The sequence below is a fragment of the Dendropsophus ebraccatus genome, chromosome 1 (assembly GCF_027789765.1).
Source record: "Dendropsophus ebraccatus isolate aDenEbr1 chromosome 1, aDenEbr1.pat, whole genome shotgun sequence".
In the NCBI taxonomy this organism is placed as follows: Eukaryota; Metazoa; Chordata; class Amphibia; order Anura; family Hylidae; genus Dendropsophus; species Dendropsophus ebraccatus.
Window position 1 is genome coordinate 70,912,968 of NC_091454.1, and position 27,073 is coordinate 70,940,040.

Consider the following 27,073-nt stretch of genomic DNA (forward strand, 5'->3'; position numbering starts at 1 on the left):
CTGTATACTCATACACCCCTGTCCGCCCCCTCCGTATAGTGATGCACCCCAATCTGCCCCCCCGTATACTCATACACCCCTGTCTGCCTCCCCGTATAGTAGGGCAGAGAGATAGATAGAGAGATAGATAGATAGATTGTACTGTACTGTCACCTGTATATACTATATACCCATCATATATATACTCTGGGTACCTATAGTACATGGCTATATACCTGTATATAAATGTCCTGTAGTGTGTACATAGCTGTATGCTGTATATCTGTATATACACGTCCTGTAGTGTGTACATAGTTGTATGCTGTATACCTGTATATACACGTCCTGTAGTGTGCACATAGCTATATGCTGTATACCTGTATATACACGTCCTGTAGTGTGTACATAGCTGTATGCTGTATATCTGTATATACATGTCCTGTGGTGTGTACATAGTTTGGGTTGCTGCTCATTAAGTTACTGTACTTTTTTTTAACTTTATAGAAACAAACTATCCCCAGTTTGGCACGACCAAGTGGGTGTGGCTTGTAAAAGGGTGTGGCTTACAAAGGGGGCGTGTCATAGTTATCGTCCAATTATCGTTACCGCAGCTACATATGCGATAAACCGCGATATTAATTTAGGCCAATATCGCCCAGCCCTACTTTCACGGCACAAATGTGCCCGTCATCAGGGGGTCCATATCCTCACTGCACCCCTTTTTAGGTTCCTTGAGGGGTGTAGTTTCCAGAATGGGGTCACTTGTGGGGGGTTTCCAGTGTGTTGGCAGCTCGAGGGCTCTGTAAATGCGACATGGTGTTCATCATCCATTCTGGCCAAATCCATCCTCCAAAATCCAAATGGCGCTCCTTACCTTTGGAGGCTTGCCCTGCACCCACATGGCGCTTTATGTCCACATGTGGGGTATTTACGGACTCGGGGGGAAATTACTCTACACATTTTGTGTGTTGTTTTCTCTTTTAACCCCTTGTGAAAATGAAAAAATCAAGGCTAGACCAACATTATAGTGTAAAAAATGTAATATTTCATTTTCACGCCACATTGTTCCACATTTGTGCTTGTCACCAGTGGGGTCCATATGCTCACTGCACCCCTTGTTACATTCCTTGAGTGGTGTAGTTTCCATAATGGGGTCACTTGTGGGGGTTTTTCACTGGCTTGGCAGCACAGGGAGTTTGTAAATGCAACATGGCCCTCAAAATCCATTCTACCCAAATCCATCCCCAAAAAGCTAAATGGCGCTCCTTCCCATTGGAGGCTCGTCTTGCGGCCGTATAGCGCCTTAAGTCCACATGTGGGGTATTTCCAAACTCAGGGGAAATTTCTCTACATGTTTTGTTTTGTTTCTTCTCTTTTAACCCCTTTTGCAAATGAGAAATGTCAAGACTAGATCATTGATGTTGTGTAAAAATTACATTTTTTACACTTAAACATTGTCCTAGCCGTTAATTTTTCATTTTAACAAGGGTTTAAAAGAGAAATAAAAACACAAAACGTGTAGAGCAGTTTGTCCCGAGTATGGAAATACCCCACACGTGGACATAAAGCGCCATGCGGCCGCAAGACGGGCCTCCGGAGGAAAGGTGCGCTATTTAGCTTTTGGAGGCTGGATTTGGCTGGAATGGATTTCGAGGGCCATGTCACATTTACAAAGACCCTATGCTGCCAGGACAGTGGTAAACCCCCACAAGTGACCCCATTCTGGAAACTACACCCCTCAAGGAATCTAACAAGGGGTGCAGTGAGCATATGGACCCCACTGGTGATGGGCACAAATGTGGAACAATGTGACGTAAAGTGAAAAATTTCGTTTTTTCATTTTCACAGCACAAATGTGCCCGTCATTAAGGGGTCCATATCCTCACTGCACCCCTTGTTAGATTTCTTGAGAAGTGCAGTTTCCAGAATGGGGTCACTTGTGGGGGGTTTCCAGTGTCTTGGCAACACAGGGCCTTAGTAAATGTGACATGGTATTCCCCATCCATTCTAGCCAAATGGCGCTCCTTCCCTTCGGAGGCTTACCCTGCACCCGCATGGCGCTTTATGTCCACATGTGGGGTATTTCCGTGCTTGCAGGAAATTGTGCTACACAATTCGTGTCTTTTTTATCTTTTAACCCCTTGTGAAAATGAAAAAATAAAGACTAGATCAATGATTTAGTGTAAAAATTTTAATTTTTTTTACACTTAATGTTGGTCTAGCCTTGATTTTTTTTCATTTCCACAAGGGGTTAAAAGAGAAAATAAACACAAAACGGGTAGGGTACTTTCCCCTGAGTACGAAAATACCCCACATGTGGATATAATGTGCCATATGGGCACAGGGCAAGCCACCAAAGGGACCGAGCGCCATTTAGAGGCTGGAATGGAGGATGGAGGCCATGTCACATTAACAAAGCTCCTGTGCTGCTAGAACAGTAGAAACCCCCCACATGTGACCCCATTCTGGAAACTACACCCCATAAGGAATCTAACAAGGGGTGTAGTGAGCATATGGACCCCACTGGTGACGGGCACATATGTTGAACATGTGCTGTGAAGATGAAAAATACAATTTTTTTCACTTTCACAGCACTAATGTGCCCATCACCAGGGGGCCATATCCCCGCTGCCCCCCTTGTTAGATTCTTTATGGGGTGTAGTTTTCAGAATGGGGTCACTTGTGGGGGGTTTCTACTGTCCTGAAAGCACAGAAGCTTTGAAAATGCAACATGGCAAGTCTCTAATGGGAATGGTGGCCATGCCTATTTAGTTGGGAAAAGGGACAATTTTAATTTATTCGGGGGTATTAGGCCAATTATTAGTTTATAAGGTTGAAAAGGACAGGAGTCCATGAAATTCAACCTGTGTTGATCCAGAGGAAGGCAAAAAACCCTCGTGAGGCAGAAAACAGTAGCCTCATCACAGGGGAAAAATTCCTTCCCGACTCCATAATGTCAATCAGAATAATCCCTGGATCAACGTGACCCCTGAAATAAGAATAAGGGACAGAATTTAGAAAATTTAGATCTCCAATGACGTGTGGTACGCCTTGAAGTAATCCTTTATGCAGAGGCCGGGGTGATCAGGACAGGTGTCACACTGGTAAATGGTGTCCTTCCTGATCCCCCTTTTGTGGCACACTCTGCACTTCTTTTGAGATCTCCCCTTTTTTCCAGTGTGTGGGACTTCACCTGGAAAATGTTGTCCCTGTACGATACGGGGTCCTTCACATCCAGAAGCGCTTGGGCCCTCTCTATGGCTGCCGAATATCAGGGCTTTGATTACTGCTTCCTGGAAATCAAGGAATTTCCCCGGGTGGCCGGCATATCGGTACAACACAAAAGCTTTGTACATCGCTGTTTGTACCAGATATACGGCCACCTTTTTATACCACGTTCTGGTTTTCTCGTGGCGTTATATGGCTTGAGGACTTGATCTGAGAGATCAACTCCTCCCATATACTGATTGTACTCTAGAACACAATCAGGTTTGTTCACCACGTTTGTGGTACCACGTACAGTGACAGGGGTGGTGCTATTCCTGTGAATTGTGGTCAAAATAAGGATATCGCGCTTGTCCTTATATTTGACCAACAACATATTTTCACAGGCATAGGCCTTGCTCTCCCCCCTTGGCATTGCTTGTCTAACAGGGTGACTTGGGAGGCCCCTTTGATTTTTTCGGATTGTGCCCCAAGCTACAGTAGCTCGGGCAGCGAGGGACCGAAACAGGGGGATGCTGGTATAAAAGTTATCAACGTACAGGTTCCCAAACGATCTTCCCACTAACTTTGAGGATGGGGGGGCATTCTGGGGGCTGGATTTGGGTGTCCCTACCCTCATATACTCTAAATCTGTAAGTGTACCCTGAGGTACTCTCACAGAGTTTGTATAGTTTCACGCCATACCGTGATCTTTTATTGGGAAGGTACTGGCGGAAATGGAGTCTTCCTTTGAAGCTCAGGAGGGACTCATCTACTGAGATGTATTTCTCTGGGATATACATCTCAGTAAATTTGGCTGAGAAGTGCTCTATGACCGGCCGTACTTTGTGCAGTCGGTCATATGAGGGATCATCTTGTGGGGGGCACCTTGCATTGTCATTGTAATGCAAAAATTTTAGGAGGGCTTCAAATCGAAACCGTGCCATGGCCATACTGTAAAGTGGGGTATTATATATAATATCCCCACTCCAGTAATGCCGAATTGTGTTTTTTTTTTTTACTAGGCCCATGTGCAGCATTAGCCCCCAAAATTTTGACATTTCGGCTGCATCAACAGGGGTCCACGCCATGGGCCTAGCAAAAGAAGAGGAGGGGTTCTGGGCTAGAAATTGGTGCGCGTACAAGTTTGTTTGCGCCACCATCAAATTTACAAGGTCATCAGAGAAATAGAGCTTGAAAAAGTCTATTTCTCTGAGACCTGTGGGGTTAATTTGGATTTCCGCCGTTGCCATAAAGCCAGGAATCTGGGGCTGATAATTTTGGGGGTCTGGGGTCCAGATGGGGTCAGCTGTCTGGGGGGCAGGATGGGGTCACCTGTCTGGGGGGCGGGGGGCAAGATGGGGTCACCTGTCTAGGGGGCAGGATGGGGTGACCTGTCTGGGGGCGGGGGGCGGGATGGGACGACGTGTCAGGGGGGCGGGGGGTGGGGTGGGACGACGTGTCTGGCGGGCAGCCCGAGGTGTCCTCCTTGGACGCTTAGGTCGATAGTCATCATCACTGGATGATGATGATGATGATAATGATGATGAGGATGAATGGAGGAAAGAAGGATCCCCCCATTCATCCTCACTGGCCGTTTCGGTGTCGGAGGCAATAAGTGCGTATGCCTCCTCCGCCGAAAACACTCTCTGGGACATTATTATACGGGGATTGGTGTATGGGGGGTATGTAAATGTGATGTAGTGTAGTGGTGTAGTGTAAAACTTTATTTCAAGTAGTGTAATGTGTAATGTGGGGTAGTGTAGTGTAATGTAGTGTTTTATACGTGTTTTTCACAGTAAGGGAGGGAAAAAAACCTACGCCAAAAATGGAGTTGCTGATAAATGCCGCACTTATGTGCGGTACTTATCAGCAAACAGTGGCGGTAGGATATAGAAAAAAAAGGGGGGGGGAAAGGGGCAAAAAAAAAACCTACGCCAAAAAAGAGGAGTTGCTGATCAGCGGCGCACTTACGTGCGATGCTAATCAGCACTTAGCGGTGGAAGGGTGCTAAAAAAATATAAAAATGGGGAAAAAAAACGACCTCTTCACCCCAAAGCCACTGAATAGTGTATTATATACACTAATCAGCCACTAGGGGGCAGTACAAGGTACCTGGCCGAAGATCGACGAAAAAAGCCGACGTGAGCCGAGGGGAGCCGAGAACCAGGACCAAGAACCACGAGGACGCCGCGGGACCGCAGATCTTCCGTCTGGACGCCGGGATCCGGTGAGTATGCTGCCTGCACACCACACACAACTTCTCTGCACCTCTCAGCTACCTAGCTGAGGGATGCAGAGAAAAGTAATAATATTGATTTTTACTGTAATCGCCGCCATTGGCCGGCCGGGGCTGGCCGGCCAATAGTGGCGATCTGGGGGATGGCACCGTGGCCTCCTCCTCTGTACACACTAATGGTGATTGGTGCTGTCTCGGACAGCACCAATCACCATTGAATTCCGGGTCACCGATGACCCGGGAACCGGAAAATCACTGTAGTTGGCTGATTTGAATAAATCAGCCAATTACAGCGATCGTCAGCATGGGGGGGTGTAATCCACCCCCCGTGCTGACAAGCTACGATGGCCTGCTGTATGTTACAGCAGCCATCATTACCCGATCGCCGTGTGTTTACACACAGCGATCGGTTAAACCGCGGGCGTAAATGTACGCCCGTTTGCGTTAAGGCACGGGTTTTGGGGGCGTACACTTACGCCCGCGGTCGTTAAGGGGTTAAAGAAATTATCTGATGATGTGTGAGATAAAATGTAATAAAATGTGGTGCTTATCTTTTTTTATATTAAAAAGAAATATCGTTATGGAATATTTTATTTTAACCTCTTAAGGACATATGACGTACCGGTACGTCATATATCCGCACTTGCACTTCAAAGCGGGGCCGCGCGGCGGCCCCGCTTTGAAGTGCCGCGATCCCGGGTGCCGCGAGTAGCCCGGGACCGCTGCTATTAGCGGGCACGGTCTGATCGCCGTGCCCGCTAATTAGCTAATCGGAGGCAGCTGTCAAAGTTGACATCTGCCTCCGATTACCGGAGGCAACGTTTCCCTGGGGTCTAGTGGGGGAGATCGCTCCTCCGGGACCTTGTCCCGGAGGAGCGATCTCCGTTACTGATGCCGGCCGGGGACGCGTCCAAGATGGCGCCGTCCTCGGCTCGGCACTCGTTCGTTTTCGGCTGCAGCAGCCGAAAGCAAACGAGTGCCGATCTCATGGATCTCTGCAGCATATCTATGCTGCAGAGATCTCAATGAGAGATCACAGTGTATATACTAGAAGTCCCCCAGGGGGGCTTCTAGTATATGTGTAAAAAAAATAAAATAAAGTGTTGTTAATAGTAAAAAGCCCCCTCCCCTAATAAAAGTCTGAATCACCCCCCTTTTCCCAGGTTTTAAATAAAAGTAAACAAATAAATAAATAAATAAACATGTTTGCTATCGCCGCGTGCGTAATCGCCCGAACTATTAATTAATCACATTCCTGATCTCGTACGGTAAACGGCGTCAGCGCAAAAATCCCAAAGTGCAAAATTGCGCATTTTTGGTCGCATCAAATCCAGAAAAAATGTAATAAAAAGCGATCAAAAAGACGTATATGGGCAATCAAGGTATCGATAGAAAGATCACATCATGGCGCAAAAAATGACACCTCGCACAGCCCCATAGACCAAAGGATAAAAGCGCTATAAGCCTGGGAATGGAGCGATTTTAAGGAACGTATATTGGTTAACAACGGTTTTAATTTTTTACAGGCCATCAGATACAATATAAGTTATACATGTTATATATCGTTTTAATCGTAACGACTTGAGGAACATGCATAACAAGTCAGTTTTACCCCAGGGCGAATGGCGTAAAAACACATTTCCCCCAAATAAAAGAAATGCGTTTTTTTTTTCAATTTCACCACACTTTGAATTTTTTTCTGTTTTCGCAGTGTACTTTATGCAAAAATTCAGCCTGTAATTGCAAAGTACAATTAGTGACGCAAAAAATAAGGGCTCATGTGGGTTTCTAGGTGGAAAAATGCAAGTGCTATGACCTTTTAAACACAAGGAGGAAAAACCGAAAACGTAAAAACGAAAATGGGCCATGTCCTTAAAGGGTTAAAGAGGTTGTCCTGGCTTAGAAGAACATGGCCGCTTTCTTCCAGAAACAATGCCACTCTTGTCCTCAGTTTTGGTGGGGTTTTTTGCTAGAAAAAAGCTGCACTTTTTCTAATCCTGGATAACTCTGTTAATCTTTATCTTCTATTTTTTATCTCCTTTCTCACATCTTCTTATTGATCATAATGTAGGGATGTGAGTTACTTTTAATTGTCAGGGAAAGCCATTGACTTAGGCTGCTTAAGTTGTTCTGTCAGATTTGATGGTATGACAAAGCACAGCATGCAGTTCTGTTGCTATTTAAAGGGGTTATCCAGCAAAAATCTTTTCCTCTCAAATCAATGACATTTGAGATGAGTACAACTCAGACATGCTCAAGTCTGTCCGAACCCAGAAGGCTCTGCATTTGATTACCGGTGGCTGAAGTTGGATGCAGCCCTAAGGCCGTCAAGAAAACAAGGTTTTCTAGAACTCCCCAGGGCTGCACTCAACAACTTCAACCACGACTAATCGAATGCCAGGACTTCCAGGTTCAAACAAACTTGAGCATGCTTGAGTTGCACTGCTCTTTACATTTAATGCCATTAGAGTGCATCAGGCATAGTTGGTGTCTTTGTTTTCATTGGTCTAGCACAGCTGTCATTGTTTGCGTTGCAATGGTGGCAGTGTGAACTGTTGATGCAGTCGTTTATGCCATAATGGTTTCTTCCACTCTTTTAGTGTAGGTGCACTGCACATGTCATTGAAATTCTGCAGCGGAATCTGCATGTGTTATGTACGGAATTCGTTGTAGATTCACAATGGATTTCACCCCTACTTTGTTAAAAGGTATTTTGAAAAAAATGGACTGTGACAATCCACCACAGACAGAAATTGACAGCGGAAAATATGCACCTGTATTGCATTGTGATCCACTGCAGATTTTACCTGCTTGATATTTGTGCATTCAGCCCTATTGTTCATCACAACCAGGTGTTTTTTCCGCTGTTTACATTTTGTTTAGCCCAAGTTCTCTCCATTGTTTGCTGGTGTATCTGGATATGCTTTTCCTGTAATGTGCGCCTGGGCAGTATTGATGTTCTGGCTTATTGTCTAAGGGAAATAAAATATGTTCTTATTTTCCGTGTAATAACCTCTTTGAAATACCGTTTCTGCATTACAGTTAAGAAGCCGCTGCTTGTCTGAGGATTTATAGACATCACAGATGAAGCAAAGAGATTCCGTGTCTGATTAAATCAGACCGGCGTGAAGTCGTCTTTTATAAGGATGTAAAGGATATGCAGTGTATCTTATCCCTGATTATTGTGAGGGCTTATTGTGTCTTTAACATTATTATTTATATTACTGATCGACAAGCAGGGTTCCTTGTACCTGGTAACAGGTTCCCTAGAAGACGGCAGCTACGAGAGCAGTCACTTCTACAGCAGAGGTGACAAACTCGTACACTTGCCAATGGATGCACTCAACGATCTCCGCTGCCATATTCATATAAACATTTCTTTATCCTCCCCTACACCAAGCTTTTTTGAAATTGAAATGAGAAGATGGGTTGATATACAACTGCAACCTTGCTAAGCAGTTACAGTGAAAATATAGAAGGTCATAATGTCATCATGCCCCCCCCCCCCCCTTTCTGTTCTCTCTATGACTACAGTTTAGAATCCATGGAATGGCTGCCAGCTGTGCCCAACCAATCTAGGTGACTAATAATGGGATCTGTATGGTTGTGATATCTGTTGTTTTGATCAAAAGAATAGCACCGCATCAAGCACTTCCCCCCCCCCCCCCCTCAAATCTTATGCAACTACTGACAGAGGCTCCGAACAGAGCTGCTGATGGTAGTGTGACTGCACCTTTTTTTATACGGAAAATAGTGTCTAAGAGGAAATACTGGTTAAAATTATAAAAAAGTAGATTGCATGCAGTCATGTTATTCATAAGATATGTGCATTCACAGATGTCAAATGATCCTTAATAATGAAACATAATCTCATATTTCAAATTCATACCGAATGGGATTCTTGTTTTCACATTAAAGGTCCTTGAAGGCCAATGTGCTTCAGAATCCCTGTCTGTGTTCATGGGGAAATTTTCTTAGCTCTATCAGGGTTGCCCCCTATCATGGTTATAGGCCAAGGTACAAAATGTATGCGATTGCCCCCAAGATGCTAATTAAATAACCCCAAGTTTTATAACCTGTCTTGGTACTGCAGTTCACCCATTCCATCTTGGTCCCTTCCTCTGCACCTGCTGCAAGTCAGCCATGTCCTCCTTATATACAGGTGCCCAAAACGACACAATATTTAATGTGTGCTCTGATGATTTGTAAAGCAAAACTAGAATTTTTCACATCATCCAGATTTAAATTGCGTTTAGTAGAGGCTCAGGGAGACACCATTCATCTTCAAATCTATATGCAATTATGATGTTGTAACCTTTATGCCGTTGATGTGGTTTGTAAAGTGATCTTTGAATCGGAATGATTACATAGCAAGAGGGGGCCGGGGGGATCGGGGGGGACCGGAGTGATGATACAGGAGGAAGGGGGGGGGGGGGGGGCGGGGGGGGATCGAAGTGATGGCACAGGAAGGGGAGGCCGGGGGGATCGGAGTGATGATACAGGAGGGGGGGGGGGGGCGGGGAGATCAGAGTGATGGCACAGGCAGGGGGGTGAAGGGTCTTAGTGATTACACAGGAGGTGCGACCTGCTCCCCACTGACAAGCCCGCCCAGGAACAGGGTGGCATGTGACGTCCCGTGTTCAGGGAGGGCAATTTGTAAGGCTCTGAAAGCTTGCTAAGTACATATAACTAGAGAACGGCTCGGTCTGGAACCTCACCACACATCTACTAATGTAAAAATTGATAGAAGGAGAAAAAATTGCTAATAGAAACCAATGAGACCTATTAATTATATGAAAAGACAAATCAGTAGAGTGAATGTCAAAATAACCCGGAATACCCCTTTAATGTAAACCTTTCATTTCGCTTGCGTGGCAAGATGCTCTTCCAAAACTCTAGATACGTAATCTGCTCCTAAAGTCAGTGGTGTATGGAACGACCAGAAGTGTCATAAACATACAACGCAGTCCCTGGCACTTTCAGCAGTTCTGTAACATGACACAGACAGCATGGAAGTGGTAACAGGTACTCTTTAAGTCTTATAGTATAGCATTACATGGCCTTTCTCAATAAATGTAGATGGTAAGAGACTGTAAATGTTTTAGATATTTTGTATTCTTTATTCCTTATTTAACATTTTGTACTCAGTAGTTTACCTTTACCTAACCATATTTTCTGTTTTCTCTGCTTTATCCAGACACAAGTTACCAGGTTGCTGCCTGGGGAGTGCACAGCAGTAGCTCCAGCGACACCTGCTGAGAGGTGAGTTCACTCAGCAACTCTCTTTCCCATCCATGTGATTTTTCTAGGGCATTCTTGTAAATTCCCATTGATAAAACATTGTGGAGGATTACCAGCAGGCAGCTGTAGTTCTGCTTATGTGGGAAATTCAGTTCCTTCCCTGGATTAGAGTGTTTTTTCCCACACTGCATTTAGCAAGCACCTGGCGTCTGGCCACCATCCATCCCTCTGGAGCGCTCTTCCTAGCAACATGATCATTTTTCTTGTTTCAGGTGCATTTCTTCTTGGCATAAACATGTTTCAGGAGTGAGCGGTATTCTTGTCACAAGGGAGATAACTTACTTGTTCAGAGAGTAGTTAGAGCTCTTAATGTAATCGTCTGAAAATTAGTGTAAGCACAGCCACCGAGCTGTAACGTTATTGGGATTTTTAGTACTGTAGGTGAAATGCTGAATGTAGCGTGACATCTAATGGGTCTGATGTGCTTAGATGCCCCTTGGACTAGAACAGGAGCCCTTATTTCTTCTGCAGCTTGTGCCACCATTGATTGTTTGTCAGCAGCCACATCAAGCAAGTAAAAGTCTTTAGCATATAGGTGAGCAATGGAGTACTGCAGATTTACATCTCTTTAATGCTTAACATGCATTGCATCTAACCTGAATTAGTAGCTGATCTTTAAGATGACAGACCTACACTGCTAGGTCCAATGTAGGCTGGAGATGCATCTTTTGAAAGCATGGCACAGACAGGAAAGGGTCACTGCAATGTGCAATGTTCTGCCAAGATAGCTTGGTTCCGCTTCAGAGCATTGCCTTGTATCACCTGGTATGCCTTCGTTTCTGCAGCTCATACATGTTGTTTCTTTCCTTATTCAACAAGAGCGGTGGCGGTGGGGGGAGGACATCCTCTATGGATTTGGTTTCACCACCTGGGTAGTTTATCATAAATCCTAGCTGTCTGCTAAGTATTTCTTGTATGGCCGGCTGTAATAAATTTTACCAGTACACTTGAGCAAACTAGCTAAAAAGCAAGACACAGAGTGCTGGCAGAAAACATGTATATCTCAGCCAGGTACTCTGTAGAAAATGCTGTATTTTAATTTTTTTTGTAAACAATGCTTATTGCTGGCTTTTAATATTCAGTAGATCGATCACTGTGTTTGCTTTTCTCTTGTCTTGAAATGAACGTGAAGCGCATTAAGCATGTCACAGAGCTATTACTTGTAAACAAAGACAACCTGGGTTACAGTATGTTGCCTTAAAGGGAACCCGTAACCAAAAAATGCTACCTAAGCTTTCTGCATAATGTTATAGAGCAGAAGGAGCAGAGCGGATTAATATGTATCATGTAGGATTTGACGCCGAGTCTGAGCGGAGAGTTTCCTCACGGAATTTCTGCGACAATTCTGTAGAGTGAACAGCAGCCTGGCCCTCACCGTTAATGACAGGCTGGAGCGATCGTGCTTTGTCATTAGCCCCCTTAAATGCGGCGTTTAAGTGTAAGTGACAGGGGAAGTCCCCTGTCACTTACCGATCGGGTGCCGATTAGAGATGAGCGAACCAGCCGGATTTCTGGTTCATATGAATCAGAAATCTCAGCGTCTGACTCCCGCTGCCTGCTCCCTCCGTGCAGCGGGTGGATACAGCGTAAGGAACGCCTAGAAAACTGGGATACAGCCAATGCCAATGGCTGTATCCCAGTTTTCCAGGCGTTCCTTACGATGTATCCACCCGCTGCACGGAGGGAGCAGGCAGCAGGAGTCAGCCGTCGAGATTTCTGATTCATACGAACCAGAAATCCGTCTGGTTCGCTCATCTCTAGTCCCGATTGCTGTATCAGACCGCCGGAGGTCTATTACCTGCCTCCGTGCGGTCCGATCGGTGCTCTCTTGATTAAGTCTGCCACAGGCAGGCTTAATCAGCAGAGGGCTTATCACGCTAACCAATGCTATGCTTATGGCATAGCAATGATCAGTGTGAATAATCTAAGTATTGTATGTTAAAGTTCCCTCAAGGGGACTTAAAATGTGTAAAAAAAAAAAAGTAAAAATCTTTATAAATACCCCAAAGCCCCTCTCCCAATAAAAGTTTAAATCAACCCCCTTTCCCATTATATAAATAAAACATATAAAATAAACATATAGTATACTGTAATGTGCGTAATTGTCCGATCTATTAAAATATACCAAGCGTCATCACTAACGGCGAACGGTGTAGATGAAAAGAGGGAAAAAAGTGCCAGGATTACCGATTTTTTTTCTTTGTAACATTATATATATATATATATATATATATATATATATATATATATATAAAATTACGGACAAGGAAGGAAAGGAGCGCTGCACCTCACACCTATGGCTGACACTAATGCCTCTCGGCTACATTTTCAAACCAGTGCCAGGATGTTGGTATATAATTTGATCAAACCATATTGCCCCATGTACCACGTGCCGGGCTACTGGTTCACATGAGTCCCTACACTTACTCAACACTGTGTCAGTCAGCGACCGCTAACCCCGCAAAGCGAGCACAAACAGGAATGGGAGGCCATAGAATGGCCCTGCAACCCCAATGTTACAGGACCAATCCCCAAGGGCCCCCTCAAAACCCAGCAGGCACCGCCGGTGGAGAAATAGGTCACCAAGCAACACAAGTGTGAACATTTTGGGGTGGTCCTGTGACATTGGGGTTTGCGGGGCCATTCTATGCCCTCCCTTCAGTGCATGTGCGCGCTTTGCAGGGTTGGTGGTCGCTGACCGACAGTGTGGAGATAGTGTAGGAACCATGTGAACCAGGAGACCGGCATGTGGTACATGGGGCAATATGGTTTGATCAAATTATATACCAACATCCTGGCGTTGGTTTCTAAATGAAGCCGAGAGGCATTAGTGTCAGCCATAGGTGTGATGTGCAACAGCTCCTTTCTCTCCATGTTGTGTGTATGTATTACAGGGCCGGATTAAAGGGAGGGCACCAAGGGCACGTGCCCAGGGGCCTCCACCACTAGGGGGCCTCCACCAGCCCAAACCCAGAAGTGGTGTCTGGGAGCCAGTCCCACATGCAAAAAGCATGTGGAAACCCTACCTGGACACAGCACTGGCCACACTGCATGCTGTCCAGAGAGGGAGGGAGGGAGGTGTAGGGTTAATCCTGTGTAAGCATCTCCCTCCTGGCAGGCTCAGACTCCCCCCTGGTGGGTCTTTGAATGGATTCTTCCTGTCAAGCTTCCAGGTACCTGTCTCCTTCCGAGGTCCTCACTCCCCCTTTTCCCCTCCCCCTCACTGAGGAGAGGACAGCGTGGGACCTCAGCAAGGGAACCTGATCTCTCCAGCAGGGATGTGACATCATGAAGCATGCTGGAGGATCTGTCACAGTGGCTTTCAGGCTGAAGGAAAAGAGAAGAGCCAGAGGAGAGAAGACCTGTCATCTGCCCAGATCAGGTGAGTATGAGGCTTTGTTTTGTATTGGCACATCAGAGCAGGGATATATACTATAGGGGCATATATCAGAGCAGGGGGCATATACTATGGGGGCATATATCAGAGCAGGGGGCATATACTATGGGGGCATATATCAGAGAAGGGGGCATATACTATGGGGGCATATATCAGAGCAGGGGCCATATACTATGGGGACATATATCAGAGCAGGGGTATATTGCCTGTGTGCAGTGTATGATATATATAGCCTGTGTGCAGTGTATGATATATTGCCTGTGTGCAGTGTATGGTATTTAGCCTGTGTGCAGTGTATGGTATATAGCCTGTGTGCAGCATATGACGTAGCCTGTGTGCAGTGTATGATATATAGCCTGTGTGCAGCATATGACATGTAGCCTGTGTGCAGTGTATGATATATATAGCCTGTGTGCAGTGTATGGTATATAGCCTGTGTGCAGCATATGATATATAGCCTGTGTGCAGCCTATGATATATAGCCTGTGTGCAGAATATGGTGTATATATAGCCTGTGTGCAGCATATGGTATATATAGCCTGTGTGCAGCATATGACATGTAGCCTGTGTGCAGTGTATGGTATATAGCCTTTGTGCAGCATATGGTATATAGCCTGTGTGCAGCATGTGACATATAGCCTGTGTGCAGTGTATGATATACAGCCTGTGTGCAGTGTATGATATACAGCCTGTGTGCAGTGTATGATATACAGTCTGTGTGCAGTGTATGGTATATAGCCTGTGTGCAGCATATGGTGTATATACAGCCTGTGTGCAGTGTATGGTATATAGCCTGTGTGCAGCATATTACATGTAGCCTGTGTGCAGCTATATATGCCATGATCCTTAGGGTATATTCACATGTACCATATCCGCTATAGATTCTACACAGCCTTTAAATACTTTCTGGGTGCTTTTTACTGCTTCAGGTAGTTTATATGGTTGGGAACTGAAGATGGGACCTAGACGTGCAAGTCCAGGTTCTGCCTGCGATTCACATCTGCATATGCTGCTGTGGTGGCTGACACAGTGGGCAAGAGAGCACAGAAAGTGCTAAAGTGCTGTGTTCTCGCATTGAATTAAGTGGGAACACACCACGATGCTCACCCCTCCACCATCCTGTCTCTAGGGCCTGAAATCTTCCTCTGGACTGCAGCCTCTAGGGACCATCATATGCAGAACAGAGGAGGATGCTGAGCCACACAGCCAGGAGTGAGGAGGGGTAGGTGCTAAGTCCCCTACAGTAATCAGCCACCTATATAGATTGCTGTATGGTTTATTCGTGAGGGAAGAAAATGGGGGGGCCCCAACAAAATTGTTGCCCAGGGCCTCCACCGACCTTAATCCGGCCCTGTATGTATGTGTATATATATATATGTGTGTATATATATATATATATATATATATATTTATATATAAAATAAATTAATAAAAAGTGATTAAAACATCCGATCTTTACAAATATGGTATTAATAAAAACAAGAGATCATGGCGGAAAAAATTACACCCCATACAGCCCCGTAGGTGAAAAACTAAAACAGTTATAAATGTCACAATAGGCCCATTTTATTAATAATTAATTGCAAAAAAAAAAAGGATTTCATTAAAAAAATATATATAACATTAGAGAATCTGTGTAAGGGTGTGTTCACACCTACAGGATCTGCAGCAGATCTGCAGCAGATTTGATGCTGTGTTCAGTTATTTAAATGAAATCTGCTGCAGAAAATCAGCTGCAGATCCTGTAGGTGTGAACGCACCATAAACCTGCATATGGTTGTATTCGAGCTGACCTATACAATAATGGTATCATGTCGCTTTTACCATATAGTGCATTACATAGACACAGGAACCCCCCAAACGTTATCATATTGCATTCTTTTTTACGATTTCACCAATTTATATCTTCATAAATAATATTTTTGGGGTTCGATCATACAAAAAAACAAAAACACAAAAATGAAAATTTGCGTGGCCCACTGGGTCATTTTGGGCTTGGTCCTGAAAGGGTATATTCATGTTGTCTTTGTCGTCCTATAAAGTAGTCCTGGTAGTATATGAGCCCTGGTCTTACCTGATGTTTACCTTGAAAAGTGCAAGACTTCATTCACATCCAGCTGAATGCTGCTGATTTTGTGGTCGAGATTTTAAAGAAAAATTATCAGCAGGTTAGAAGATTCTAACTTGCTGTTATGTTCTCATAGGTCAGGAACGCTGAGAATGAAGGTCATTTTGTAATCTTCATCTTCAGTGCATTTTTCAATAAATTTTGTATTTTATTAATCTGTAAATTAGGTGGTTTGGTGCACTGGGGGTAGGGACTAGAGCTCTCTGTGCACTGGGCCACCTGTTGCAGCCTCCTCATGAATATTAAGATGGAGGCTCTACAGTGACATCACTTTATCCACTCATCACTGCAGAACACTAGGTGAACAAGGTGAATATTCATGAGGAGGCAGCTGGTGGACCGGCTGGATCCTCTCAGAGAGTGGTTGTCCTAACCCCAGTGCACCAAATTGCTTGATTTACTTATTAATGAAACTGAAGATTTGCTAAAAACTGCGCTGAGGATGAAGATATGAAAATTACCTTCATTCCCAGTGTCGGGACTATAACAGCAGGTGAGTTGACTAATATGCTGAATAGACACAAAGGGGGAGATTTATCAAAGGGTGTGAAATTTAGACTGGTACAAACTGCCCACAGCAACCAATCACAGCTCAGCTTCCAGCTCTGGTGAAAGGAAAAAGGAGCTGTGATTTACACCCTTGGATAAATTTCCCCCAAAGGGTTATTATTGCATTCTCACTTGTTTAGCAGAGTAAAAGAAACTTCTGAATATGTCATCCACATATATTCTCTCATTGGTAATGGAGGGTGGCATAAAAAAATTACTTCTTTGTTCCTCCTGGGACTTTTAAGACACAATAGTATCAAGCTGTGAACGTCCTTTATACTATTACTTGTAGCTTTCTCCCATTCCTTCCTTGGACACATAAGACCATGACCCTGGTATCATTGGAAAGCCAATACAAACATCTCATTTATGATATATTACATACTGCCCTTGGTAGTAAAGGTGTTTATGCATTTGAATATAATTACTTTTTATGGTTCAAAATATTTTTATTTTCATGAATTTTCATACAAGAAACATACAGTCATATTGGCAATGAACAAGGTATGAAGCCAAACAGCGATGCGTGCACACCAACAAATGCAAGAAGAACGCGATCCATAGTATTAACAGTGTTAACAATGAAAACACGATGAGAACGGAACGCAGCACACTCTAGTGCATGCCATACCCAATGCATTCCCCCAACTTAAGGAGTTCACTATGTGTGAAGAGTAGAGCTGAAAAGGAGGGATTAAAAGAAGAAAGAACAGAAAACGGGAGGCCATGCTTACATTCTGCAACGCATCGTTATACCTAAATGTTATGAATACCGTTCCTTTACCCTAACCCAAGGGCAAGAGAAATGGAAAGAAAAAACCAAGAACTCCATCAACAACAAAAAAAAAAAAGGGGGCATGGGGGGGGGGAACCCCCCATCCACCACGGATAACAAGACAAACATATATACGAAAGGGAAGGGGAGAAAGGAAGACACATAGGGGACAAACAGGGGGGAAGGAAAGGAGGGGTAAGGGAAAGAATCCACCGCGCCAAATCCATCAGGTCTCCGATATCCTTAAGAAGTCACAGCCTACCCCCTTAAAGCGTAGGCCCCGCCAACCATGTGGCAAGCTCCGGAGACTCTTTAAAGAGAATCCATGATCTCCATCTACGATTAAATTTGGACCCTATATTATGTTCCTCAGACCTCAACTCCTCCATACGCATGATTAGGTTAAAGGCCTCTACCCAGTTGCTTCGGGAGGGGGGAGCCTGTGACTTCCACAATCTCGGTATAATCTGCCGGGTTGCCACCAGGAAATACCCCAGGAGATCCTTCTTGATTTTGGAAAGAGGGCCAGGCAACACAGAGAGAAGAGCCATTTCTGGAGTAAAGGTTATGGATGACCCTGTAACCTTGTTGTATAGGTCCTGAACCCCTCTCCACAACAAGGCCACCGGTGCGCAGGACCACCATATATGCGTCATGGAACCCACCGCCGAGGAACATCTCCAACATTGGTTGGACACCGAGGGATACATTTTATGTAACTTTTCTGGTGTCCTATACCATTGGGTTAGAATTTTGTAGTTGAGTTCCTGAAGTCTACTGGACACTGATAATTTATGTGTCAGAATAAAAGACTTAGACCACTCTTCATCGGTAAGCTCTCTACCCAGTTCTCCATGCCAGGCGGCCTGGAACCCCAAGGGCAGGTCCCCTGTCCCTTCAGAAATAAGAATGCCATATATCAGTGAGATGGTGTGTGTAGGGGCCTCAGTGGCCACACAGAGGTGTTCAAATGATGTCAAGGAGGCTGTCAACACCGCCAAGGGAGCCAAGGACCTAATTTTCCCTTTCAATTGCAGGTAATGAAGCCACACGCCCCCCCGCATGGGTCCCTCGCCCCTGATGTCATTCAGGGATCGGACCCCTGTCGGGCATAACACATCTCGCACCCTCGGCGTGATAGAGTCCCCTCCAGGAAATAGAGGAGAGCCATGTAAAAACTGAGGGAAGTGCGGGTTCCCTAACAGTGGGGTGAGCGGGCCAGGGATAGTGGCAAAGCCATTTTTAACTGCGAAGCGTCTCCAGGCCCTGAAAAGGGTGGACAGCATAGGCGATAGCCCCAGATCCCCCACCGCCACTGCACCAGGAATCCAAAAGACTCCCCTAGCCTTATGCGCATTAATCGAGTGTTCAATCTCCACCCATAGTTTAGAACGACCATGATGGTGGAGATCCAACACACAGGTGGCTATAGCCGCTCTATGATAGAGAGTGAAATCCGGTATGGCAGCTCCACCCCTATGTTTTGCCCTGACCAGTAAGGCATGTCCAAGTCTAGCCCTGGAGTTCCCCCATATAAATTTAGAAGCGAGTCGTCGGAGCTTCCTCAGGAAAGAGCCTGGAACACTCAGAGGAACCGTCTGAAAGACATATAAAAACTTGGGTAGGGAGTCCATTTTCAATGCGCTCATTTTACCAAACCACGATAATGGTAGGGAGCTCCAGTGTTGAAGATCCTTCTCCATTTGGGCCAATATAGGTTTGTAATTTAGCTCAAAGAGAAGGGTTGGATCGGCCGGTATCGTCACCCCCAAGTATTTAATGTGATCAGACCTCCACCTGAATGGGAAGCTATCCCGCAGAGCCTCAACCTCCCCGGCTGGAACTGTGATGTTCAGGATATCTGACTTTTGAAGATTCACTCTAAAATTACTTAGCACCCCGAAAGTCTCAAACTCTTTTAATACACCAGGGAGACTGAGTCGCGGAGAGGACAGGTAGAGCAGTAAGTCATCAGCGAACAGGGAGAGCTTATGTTCTCGCTGCCCCACCTGCACCCCACGCACCGAGCCATTCCCCCTAAGAGCATTGGCCAATGATTCCATTACCAGTATGTACAGGGAGGGGGATAAAGGACATCCCTGTCTGGTGCCATTCGAAACCCCAAATGGACCAGACAGGGAGCCGTTAACTCTGACCTGAGCAGAGGGCCCCTTGTATAAGGCCATGATACGATCTATAAATTTAGGGCCCAACCCAATAGCTCGCAGCGTCGCCTCCAGGAAGCCCCAATGGACTCTGTCAAATGCCTTCTCGGCGTCAATGGATAAGAGGCACAGGGGGCTTCCCGAGAGGCGGGCTCTGGAGATCAGGGAGATTGTTTTGATAGTATTATCTCGTGCCTCCCGGCACGGAACAAATCCCACTTGTTCCAAATGAATCATGCCTGGTATATGTGGTTGTAAGCGTAGAGCCAGCATTTTAGAGTAAATCTTCAAATCAATATTGATCAAGGATATGGGCCGGAAGTTCCCGCATAGCGTGAGATCTTTGCCAGATTTTGGCAACACCGTTATGTGCGCCCTAAGGGCCTGCGTAGGGAAGGGACAGTCCCCCGAAATAGCGTTGAAGGCAGACAACATTAAAGGAGCCAAGGACTCCCCAAGAACTTTATAAAATCTAGGAGTAAGCCCGTCAGGGCCCGGGCTTTTGCCTGCCTTCAACGCCTTCAAAACAACTGCCATCTCCTCCGACGTGAAGTCCCCCTCCATGGCAGCGGCCTCAGGTGCGGCAATCTGTGCCGGCGCATGTTCCGCCAAGTAAGCATCTCTGTCCGCTATCATATCTGGAGACTCGCCACTCCCCGTTTGCAGGTTATATAGGGAAGAATAATACCTCCGGAATTCCTCCAGGATCTCAGAGGTGGAGTGCACTACCCCCTTAGAGGGGGAGTGAATAGAGAACAGGTATGACTGGGAAGCTCTAGGATGTAATGTTCTTGCTAAAAGCCTGCCACTCTTATCCCCATATTCGAAATAATTGCATCTCATTTTATCACGAAAGCACAGGGATCTTTTATCTAAAATGGATAAGATGGCTTGTCTAAGAGAAAGGATCTCAGCAGTTAGGGCAGGTGTAGGTGTGGACTTGTTTGACGTCTCTCTGTGGTCAAGATCCGCCAGCAGCTTCTTTAACCTGGCAGCGTTCTCCCTCTTGAGACGTGCGCCATGGGAGACAAAAATGCCCCTGAGAACACATTTAAGCGCTTCCCACTTAATTGGTGGACTTGTGGGATCCTCTGCATGGACTCTCTCAAATTCGGCTATGGCCTTTTTGATGTCAGAGAGGCAAGGAATGTCATTTAGGAGATTATCATTCAGGCGCCAATTATAACCTCCCGAGCGGGGGAACGCCTGTCCAAAAGATCCCAAAACTGGGGCGTGATCAGACCACAGAAAGACGTCAATGGAGGCTCTAGGACCACAGTCCAGAAGGGCATGGGAGATAAAAAGGTGATCTAGCCTACAGTAGCTGTTATGGGCCTGGGAGTGATGACTATAATCCTTGACTCCCGGGTGCAACAACCTCCAAAGGTCGACCAGGTGCAGTCGGGACAGCTCCTTTTTAAGTCTACGGATGGCATTCTTAGGGACAGAGGACCTACCTGTCGAGGAATCCAGGACTGGGTCGAAACATAGGTTGAAGTCCCCACCCAAGGCAATATTGGAACCATCTGCAAAGTTCGCTAGCTCCTGCAGCACTTTGAGGCCGAAGGCCACTTGTCCCTGGTTTGGGAAGTAAACATTGGCAAGCGTTAACACGGTAGAAGATAACTTAATTTTTACAAATAAAAATCTGCCCTCAGTATCCCGTTTCGTATCTATGATCTCGTGCTGTAGCGCCTTATGCAATGCGATAGAGACACCACAAACCTTCCTATCGGGGTGAGTCCCATGAAGCCAAGTGGTGTAGTATTTGGAGGAGCATTTCGGAGTATTTTGGGCTGCAAAATGCGTCTCCTGAAACATGGCCACCATTACTCTTTTCTTGTGCATGCGGTACAAGATTTGTCCCCGTTTTGAGGGATTATTGAGGCCCCTGACATTATATGTACAGATTGTTACACTAGCCATAAGGATGGACTAAGGAGCGGCATAGCATAAGACCTCTTTTCTGGCCGGCAATAGGGGAGAAGGAAAAAAGGAAGTAAAAGGAATGGAGGGAAAAAGAGGGGGGGGAGGAAAGGGAGAGGGGGGGGGAGGAAAGGGAAGGGGGGGGGGGGGGGGGGAGGAAAGGGAAGGGGGGGGGGGGGGGGGGAAAGGGAAGGGGGGGGGGGGAGAAGACGAACCAGACACGGACAGACCAACACAAGACAGGCATAACAAACACAGAAACATCACAATACGCCTAATACGAAGGAACTAACAAACAAAATTGAGACAGAGACGTCTCTAAGGCACCCTAATAGACTAATGTCTCTGACAGCCTTTGCTGTCTACCCTATGTGGGGAAGAGGAAGGTCAGGCGGGAAGCAACGTATCCCCCTCCACTATAATAAAATAACCTTATATAAACCATAAATTCAGCAAACTATGTACTCAAAGCTAATTCAGCAACACCCTGCAACACATGAAAAGAAATGCAAACAAATATGCAGCAGAAAGTGTTCATGGTGTCTTCTCCCTTTGACGGCGCGCCTTCCGCTGGGATCTAGGTTCCACCCGCTGCCAACTTTCTCCTGGTGGTGGAATGGGCAAACTGCAGACCGATGGCCAATCAGGGAGTGACAGCATAGGGATTTCAAACGTTCCTAGAAATTGAGGAAGGTCCCCCAAGGACCGAAACACAGCCGATTTCCCATCCTTCCTGGCATGCAATTGGAATGGGTAACCCCATCTATAGGAGATATCTTTCTCGCGGAGGGCTGTCAGGATGGGACGCACCGCCTTGCGCAATAGCAAAGTACGTCTCGCCAGGTCCGGTAGCAGAATCACCGAGCAACCCTTAAAAGTCAGGTCCTTGATCTCTCGCGCCCTGTGAAGGATAGCTTCCTTTTCTTTATAGAAATGGATCCTGCAGATTATGTCACGTGGGCGCTGTGGATCTGTGGGTTTAGGGCCCAGGGTGCGATGTATGCGATCAATCTCTATCTTGTGTTCTGGGGGACTCTGCAGCAGATCAGAAAAGAACTCCATAGCCCATTCCTCCAGTAGCGCTGGGCCTATCTCCTCAGTCAGGCCTCTTATACGCAAATTGTTGCGACGGTGGCGATTCTCCAAATCGTCAAGATGGAGCTGCATCTCCGCAATCTGAGTGGCATTATGGAGAATCGCTTGCCTGTGCTGATCAAGAACAGTATATGTCCGTTCCTGGGCCTCTTCGGCCTCCACAAGCCTGTGGCCCAGTGAATGTAAATCTTTATGAATGGCGGCCAAGTCCTGTTTATGGGACGCTTCCAAATTGGCAAAAAGAGAGTTCATCTCAGATCTGGTGGGCATAGCCTTAAGATGTGCCTTCCAATCCCAAGCATCGTCCTCTGTATCTCCCCTCTGCCTCCCCGGACTGACCTGTGCTGGTATAGTCTCCTGTGAGGCCGCAACATGTGCCCAAGATGGCGCCCGTGGCGCAGCTGAATATGACGGGCCGCGTGGCGAGACGACCGTGCCTGAGGGTCCAGCCGCTGGAGGGGAGCGGGTCCTCTCTGCTCTCCCAGGATAATCATCTGCCAGGCTGGATGCATCTGTCCCCGCCGGGGACGATGCCGAGCAGGAAGGAGAAGATGGCGCCCTCCCGGCCTGCGAGCCCGCCATCTCGTCCGGCTCAGGGTTCGTGCGGGTGCTGCGGAGATAACGCTCCATAGAGCCCAAGCTGTCAGCTGGATTGAGGCCGCGGGTGTTCCTACGTCTCCTCCGATGCATTCGGGTGTTGCTGTGGGAGATAAGTGTTGCTGAGAGCAGATGTTTTAGTGGAGAGGGACCGGAGCTCAAGCTCTGTGCTGCTCACTCCGCCATGTCCAGGCCACGCCCCCTATATAATTACTTTTTAAAACATGGATATAGTAAACTTTAATGCTTATAAGACATATCTCTAAAATATACTTGGATGTCATATATGGTAGATGAATCTATAAAGACTTATAATAAAAAAAATCGGATTGAAAAAATTGCTGCAGAATCACGCTTGAAACATGACCCAGGACTCCTATTAGAAGGAGATAAAATGAAGCGAGAGATATATGCAGTTGTCATTTACTCAATCCTAATTTGTCCGATATATGCCTTATTTAGGTTGTGCCATACTTTAGATGATCCTAGTGAAAAGCTTCAATTTATTTGCTTCTTGCAGTGCTGTTTCACCAACTGCTGTGAGGAATGACAGACACCTTATGGAGCATACTGAGATTGCACAGGAAGAAGACATTACAATCTGCCCAGGTATGGGGAAATAACAAATAATTATTTTCTGTTCTCTGGATGTTCTTGCTTTCCAGATCACTGAAGCAGTGCAGTAGCAATGTCCAGACAGATGTGTATGTTGAGCTGGGAAGTTTGCATTAAGGATAGATTGTAATAACTGTACGGATGAACATATACAGATAATACAGTGCATATGGTTAACTGTTAAAATGTGTTTAACTGTTACACAGTCTAAGATGCACTTTCTGGGTACAGAAATCAGTGTGACTAGACTGGTGGATTTGCTGCTTAGTTATAGGGTGTATTCACGTGGAGTGGTCTGCTACATGTAGTCACAACGCAAAAAACACAAAAAAAAATACACTCACAAAAAAAAAAAATGCACCTAGAAGAAATCGAGCCACAATCACGAAACTCGTCAGGAACGTGGTCTGGTAAGAGATATGCAAATGATTAAAATTTTGACGCCAATGAGACAAGGGTATGTGCCCTATGTGCATATGAGATGCGCAGCTGGGAGAGATTAAAAACATGAGTGCTCACGCCATAGGGCTATCCAAAAGAATCTGTCGACTTGGACGGACGGTATTGTGGCTTGAGAAAAAAATTAATAAACAGTGATCAAAAACTCCCATTTGCACCCATAAGCAATAAAAAACAAACTCCCAGGCAGCCCCGAAGGGGTAAAAATGAAAGTGTTATGGATAACCATGCATCAATGACCTTTGGTCATGAAGGTGTTCAAGTACTTTTAAAGCAGACCAGCTAGAATCATGTATACGACAACAGATAATGCGAATCTGTATGAAAGTTAAGTGTTAGCAATGGATACATTTGACGAAGATTATCCATGCTGGTTTCTGTAGAGTGGATGAATGGTGCATAACCACATGGGAAAGAGGACCCTATATGTATTGCCACTAAAAGTGGCGGCCTTTTCAGGGTGTGAACAATGGAACTGAAGTGAGGAAAACACAGATTTCTATAGCTGTATTTATGACGACTAAATATAATCCGCAGCGCTCTGAAGATTTCTTTGAAGACAATTTGGAGTTCTTATAACTGCTTGTTAATGGCCACATTCACAGACCCGCAGAGTTTATCTGTTTTGTATTATTACTGTGCATGTGAACAGCTGCTGCTGCTATTGTAAGCACCATCCGACAATCTGCATGAATGCAGCAGGTCGGTGAACATGGTGTCACACTAGCAGCTGCAGAAATTCTGTACAGCTATGAAGGAAGCCTCTCAAGGCAAACACCATTGCTCCGTCTAATCATTTTTTTCAGATTTTGTTACAAGACATGGAAGGATTAAACATCATCCATCCATGTACATTGAAGTTATGTATGCAGTACTTTTTACCGGGTGTGACGATTTTTCTTTTTTTTAGTACATTGATTCAAGATTAACATTGTGGATATTTTTATTGAAGCTTTTGTAACTTGATCTACTGTTTATGTGCTATAATAACAAGACTGCCTGGGTCTATATAGGTACTCCCATGATGGCTTATCACGTGCCAGTGCTTCCTTGAGTGAATGCCTGAAGAGTCTTGCCTGGACTCAAACCTAAACAGTAATGAGAAATTGAATTCTATGGTTGTACAAACACTGCAGCTTTGTATTTAAAGTGACACTGTCACCCCATTTTGCATTATCACTTCTCTACACAGGTGTAAAGGGTAAAGTTTGCAGTTTTCATACCTTATTTTACATCATATGTCATGGTGCTGGTTCCAATTAAGTGATCTTTTATCATCTGCGGGTTGTGCCACCTGGGCGGGGCTTTTCGACAGAAGTACCACTTAGCCCCACCAACAAGGCACAGTAGACCCGTCCCTCTGTAATGTCATAGCCGCCTAGGCCTCGCCCCCCCTGACGACCATCTGAATGGGCTGGCCTAAAGGTCTATGTGCTGATGATGCCACAGAGAGTGCCTACGGCAGCGATGTAGGTGGGGCTATGCGGCGCTGCAATAGTGAAGCCTTGCTCAGGTAGCACAATGACGTATGATATAAAATAAGGTATGAAAACTGCTAAATTCCCCCTTTACACCTCTGCCATAATGCAAAATGGTGGTGACAGTGTCACTTTAAACATTTTATACCATCCAGTTGGGTGTGCAGTCCAGTTGGCTATCTTTAGGTACTGTAAAGAGCCAGATATTGACCAGGAGTGTGGCCAATAATCGACCTGTGTAAAAGTAACACTGATCAGAAAAAGAGCAGGAAAACGCCTGATTCTCGGCTGATTGGGTCTTTAGAGCAAGCTTTCAAATTTATGGTTGTTGGGCACACATCATTCTGTGTAAACAGGGAATGTAAGAATGATGAAAGAAAACTGACAGTACAGATATGTATATGTGTATTCTTACATCCGCATTGCTTGTGATTAATTACCAGAGGAGACGGGGCCTGAAGATACAGATTGAAGACGGGAGTCCTGGATGCTGGATCACATGCAGCGGGGATATATACACTGCTGCTTGTAATCATTAAACAAACAGCATAGGTATAAATATAGCTGTGCTGTCAGTTTTGTGGGCTGCACAAAGGATACAAGGATTGTTTGTGAAGCCTGGGCTCTGTGATTTGTCGTGCCATGGAAAGGAACTGCAAGTGAGTGCCAATCGAGCGGATCTGTGCTCATTTGCATCCCCCCCCCACACACACACATGCAGTGTTTGTGGGCTCTTTTTAATTATACAAATGAGTCCAATAATGATTATAGGACATTCTAATCAAACCAGCGTATTAGAATGCAGGACTTATTATGGTAGTATGCTTTGTTTTGGTCTCTTGACACTGCTAGTGCTGTTTCTTTCTCAATCTGATATATTTTTTTTTTTTGTTCTGGTCATGTGTCCTCTCAACTTACAGAATGCAGAATAGTGGTGTTGATAGCTTATCCTCTGAGCACAATGTTCCCCTGTTATACTCTGCTCCCCATTAATGATACTTCACAGGGGATTGAACGTGAGGCTGGATGCCCAAGAAGCTAATGTCAAGTCATGTCAGGGCAGATTTTAATGAATTTACATAATGTTTTAAATGAAGGGTTGTATAAATTCTCCTTTTTTGTTGTTTCTTTATTTGATGGAAAAGAATGTAATTTTGAAAGTTTGG

General features: G+C 45.4%; 1 protein-coding gene across 8 annotated transcripts in view; it reads left to right on the forward strand.

Annotated features, from left to right (window-relative positions):
• Positions 1-27,073, forward strand: part of UIMC1 (ubiquitin interaction motif containing 1) — an 81,266-nt gene that overhangs the window by 29,058 nt on the left and 25,135 nt on the right. For all 8 annotated transcript variants that reach the window (XM_069972584.1, XM_069972623.1, XM_069972593.1 and 5 more), the window contains 2 exons: positions 10,620-10,684; positions 23,876-23,964. In XM_069972584.1, the coding sequence (XP_069828685.1) occupies positions 10,620-10,684; positions 23,876-23,964 (154 nt within the window). The remainder of the gene's footprint in view (positions 1-10,619; positions 10,685-23,875; positions 23,965-27,073) is intronic.